Source organism: Monopterus albus, unplaced genomic scaffold, assembly GCF_001952655.1.
Source record: "Monopterus albus unplaced genomic scaffold, M_albus_1.0 scaffold358.1, whole genome shotgun sequence".
Classification (NCBI taxonomy): Eukaryota; Metazoa; Chordata; class Actinopteri; order Synbranchiformes; family Synbranchidae; genus Monopterus; species Monopterus albus.
This window is the reverse complement of record NW_018128238.1, coordinates 268,502-273,046: the sequence shown is the minus strand read 5'-3', so window position 1 is coordinate 273,046 and position 4,545 is coordinate 268,502. Positions and strand designations below refer to the sequence as shown.

Below are 4,545 nucleotides of genomic sequence, written 5' to 3'. Positions count from 1 at the left end.
AATTCATGGAGGACAACACACTGGGCGTAAACACTGTTAGGAGATCTATCACTATTCACCTTCAAGCACTTCTGGAACATTTTACAAAGTACTTCCCTGTGGAAACGGCCACAGAACAATATGATTGGATAAGATCCCCGTTCACTGTAGACAGGGTGAATCACCTACCATCTGACATGGAGGACACACTCATTGAACTATCTTCTGATCAAACTTTAAAGGCTGCTTTTGATTCCAAGACGCTGACTGAGTTTTGTATTTCAGTCGAGAGAGAATACCCGCAGCTTTCCATGGCTGCTATGGATATACTGATGCCATTTGGTTCAATGTATTTATGTGAAAAGACTTTCTCAGTGTTAAACAGTACGATACACTTTCTTTGCTCAACGTTGAACTTTATTCTTTTTCCGCCATATTCACAACCAAACATGCGCACCCCACTTCCCGACCTACCCGTGTTTTCACAATAAAACCCTAAACAGAATACTGTACTCGTAAACATTTACATATAAACATGTACATGAACACTTCTTAATGTTTGGAACTTAACAAATTCACTTTTTCTTTTAAGATGAAAAATAATAATAATAATAATCTCCCCTTTAGATTAACCTGTCATTTCTGCAATAGGACTCATAACATGACATTTGAACAAGAGTCCTGTTTATGACCTTTTTATTTATTTATTTATTTTAGTCCAGCTTCCATTGTCCATCATTCAATGCATTAAGTAACTGATAAGCTGGTTCTTCCTTTTTGGTAAGGCAGTCTGCAAGCTGTTTATTTGTGTTGTGCCACAGTACTCGCTCAATTTTCTGTGCTTGGACAAGTTCTTTAATGCTACTTATCTCCAAACGAAGTCTTTTCTCAGAGACTGACTTTGTAGATTGAAGAGCATCCATAAGTGAATGATTGTCCGTGATGCAGATAATTGGTGGAGCATGTTCAGTATCACCAGTAATTAGCTCTGAGAACAGTGTGGCGGGAAAAACAGCATTGTCCATTCCATCAGACAATGCCAGTGTTTCACCCGCAAATCTGCTCCGCACAATCCTTTTGACTCTCTTAGACTGCCAGGTAAGGGGTGAGAACTTCCAATTTTTCCCCATTAGAAGAATCAGATGTCCTCCTTGAGTGCCACCCTCTGAAAGATTTCCAAATGAGGTGTCGCTGAACACAATCATCTTAAGAGCTATGTCTTTGCCTAAGTGTTGGAAGTTCAGAGTCACCTTTTTGGACTTCAATTTGCAAACTATCCTGTTTGCTTCATGGATAGTCTGCACAGTTGCATTTTTGATATTTGATGCCATGTTGCTAGCATCAAATATAACATCTGGCTGGGTCTCTCCACTTTGATGCAGTAGGTGGTGCTCCTCTGGCAGGCTGTTTTGGAAGATAAACATAATATTTACATTACTAACCAGCACCTACTCTGATTGGCTGGAGGCGATGACTCATCTTCCACACCAGCCAACCAGCTGATTATGTTTATTATTTTGTGTAACCAGTTATCAAATATCAATATCCAAAAGTCACATTTTGTACCAAAACACCTTAAACTCACATCAGTCATTACATCAGTGTCAATCTCAAAAAATGTACCTCTTACTCTTAAAGGATAAGGCCAGTCATTCTCTATATTTATAGTGTTTTTAGTAATCTAAACCCAACAGTAAACTCACAGTATGGGGGGTGTCGAAAATATGACCAGCCTTACCCTTTAATGATTTTGATTTATTACATATTTTGTAAAATGTTCTTCATGTTCTATTTGCTGTCATTCCATTGTGTGCACTCAGAACACCTTGTGTGTTTGTATAGCCTCAGTCTGTACATGGAGAAAAAGGATCTGGATCAGCAGAGAGTCTGATAAAGCCAAACAACAACACCAACAAAACTGCTATTCATTGCAATAAAAGTGCTTCACTCTACTGAATCTGCACTAGGAGCTAACATGCTGGATTCTGACATGTCACCAATTGGCTGTTGCCCCATTTAATTATCATGTATGCTTCATGAATTCTGGGGAACCCAGGGAGTTCTGGGTTTGTTTGTATGCCGATATGAATATAAACACTATTTTGCCAAAATCATGGACCATACCTTTAAATTGCCATCACATTCTAATTCAATACAACAAACAAGATTTTCCTCCCACATATCACTCTTCACTAATCACACCTTCATCATTTCAGAGGGCTATTTCACAAAACCTAGTTATCAGATCTAAATATTGGTAATGCCAAGTTCAAGGAATTGTCTTGTAACTTTGATCATCAGCCTACATGGAAGTGGAGCCATGTATGCCTGCTTTTCATTAAAAAAAAGCTTGTTGCTTTTCATGAATAATTCAGTCTCATTTATGTTAATATTACACAGGCTGTATTTAAAAAGGATGCTGAAATTTAAAAAGGCACATTTTTATCAAAGAAATATCTGTCACCCAAAAATAGCTCTATTAAGCTCTACTTGTAGATTTATCAAGTTCAAAAGTTGGTTAATAAGAAGTTTTAGGTATCTAAGAAGGAATACATTTCACCTATCACCCAGATTCCACCATTTGTAGAATGAACCCTATTTACACATGTGGATTAGTGGTTGTAATTAATTTTCACGGTTTATTTCCTGAGTAACAAATAGTTTCACTCAAGAACAGTGGTTAGTAAATGTATATTTTAGGCGACAGTCGGTGCGCGTCCACCTGCCACGCTTGTTGTTACAGCAGCCTTGTTTCCATTTGTACAGACTGTGTGTTTCAGTTCCCCATAAGCCTCCACCAGTGACCATGCTCTCAGTAGGTCTGAAGTATCCACATGTCTTCAATGGGTGTGCTCGGAAAGCTTACCAGCACGGTGCCGGTTGGGGATGGAGTCCATTCATTTTAAGGAAACTAACACACAGTGTAGCAGCACGGCCAAATGAAACGCAGCTTCTATGTCAGCATCAGCGAATCTGTGATCGACCTCGTGAAGAAAGCCATGAACATGCATTCATCCAAATTACTGGCTTCACCTAGTCGCATCTCCTCACTCCTCAGCCTGGCTTTGCCTTCGTGAAACACATTAAGGGGGTGAATATGAAATGGAAAGGGTGTTATTACACACCAGCATTCACAGATATGGGCTCTTTTTCTGGTAGTGAGATATCAAAGTAGCCTGGTATTGATCCCTGTGAGCCATCGATATGAAGCCATTGCGCCTTAGCAGCCTGCTTTCCTCTGGAATGAGTGATAATGACATCATGTTGTGGGCTGAAGCGGCTGCTGCTGTTTGTACATGCATGTATATATAGCTAGTCTTTATACTTTAAAGTCTGAAATGTAAGGATTTTCTGTTTTTTCTTCTAATGACCTTAATCATTTGTATTTAATTTGGAGTTTTAGACTAATGATTGGACAAAGTATTGTGAAGGTGTCACTTTTCTCTCTTTAATTGTAATGCACACATACTTAACATTTCATATAATTTTCTGAGTTTTTACAAGACAATCATTGTATTAATCCAGAAAATAAAAAATAATGAATTGCAGTCCTATATAAAATTGTTTAAAATGTTCCCCACCTCAAACAGCTACAAGAACAAATGCTGCTCACACAGTGATGCATGAGTAATATTCATCTAATGGCATGGGAATGGGTCATTAAAAGTCTTAAATACAATTTTACATGTGATTGGCTTAAATTCATAACATACATCCTCCACTTTTATATACAGTCTATGGTTTGGACAGAGTTTTGTCAGTTTTGATACCTGGGTTACTATCCATTGATATTAAATGTTCAGAGACTCTTGTAATAAAATTTCAGACAGTGATGGTATTTTTGCATTTTCACAAACTAATTTGGACAAGTTTTGCCATTTTACCTTACTGTTTTACTGTAGCCAGCTATCCTTTGTTTTCTACTGTTTTTAACTGACATCAATGTGTTTACTTGGATAGAATGTATTTTCACTTTTGGTGGGTATCCCTATCACAAGTTTAATATTAAAGTTCATTGAACGTGGTATTAAAAAGGCCTTAAATTGCCTTGTTTATACCTGTAGCACCTAGAATTATAAAAATTCATAGACTAATAGTCAAGTAATACTTTTACAATTAATACTTTGAGAAAATGTTTCTAAGTGTTCAATTTTTTCAATTCAATTCAGTTTTACTTGTATAGTGCCAATTCACAGCAACACTCATCTCAGGGCACTTTACATAGTAAGGTCTAGAAGTTAGTGTTATAGTGAAAAACCCAACAAATTCCCCTTGAGCAAGTACCTGGCAACAGTTGAGATCCTGGGCTACCTGCGAGCAAGAGCACTCAGAGAGTGCATGTAGCTCCACCAAGGCACAGCATTCACTCACACAAATGGGTCCCTTGTGAAAAATGAGATCCAGAACAACACAAAATGTGTCCTACAATCGTTGATCCTGATTGGATCAGATTATCTTTTAGGACATGACAGGCAGTTATACCCTGCATCTTACCCGAACATTTCACTATTCTGTCTTCATTATTGGCCAAGTTATGGCAGAAAATATTTGTTAAATGGGGGTTTC

General features: G+C 37.8%; 1 protein-coding gene across 1 annotated transcript; it reads right to left on the bottom strand.

Annotated features, from left to right (window-relative positions):
* Positions 1-365: 365 nt before the first annotated feature.
* On the bottom strand, positions 366-3,345 carry LOC109975033 (uncharacterized). Its single transcript, XM_020625552.1, has 2 exons — positions 2,846-3,345; positions 366-1,383 (listed from the first exon to the last, which is right to left on the bottom strand). Exons 1-2 carry the CDS (start codon positions 2,878-2,880, stop codon positions 693-695), a joined length of 726 nt encoding a protein of 241 aa, XP_020481208.1. The 5' UTR covers positions 2,881-3,345; the 3' UTR covers positions 366-692.
* Positions 3,346-4,545: the final 1,200 nt, after the last annotated feature.

Excerpts from the sequence above, each read along its gene's own strand:
- LOC109975033 (XM_020625552.1), bottom strand. The coding sequence starts at position 2,880 with ATGAATGGACTCCATCCCCAACCGGCACCGTGCTG. Across the intron at positions 1,384-2,845 it reads CCCCAACCGGCACCGTGCTG|CCTGCCAGAGGAGCACCACC; the intron begins GTAAGCTTTCCG and ends CTTCCAAAACAG.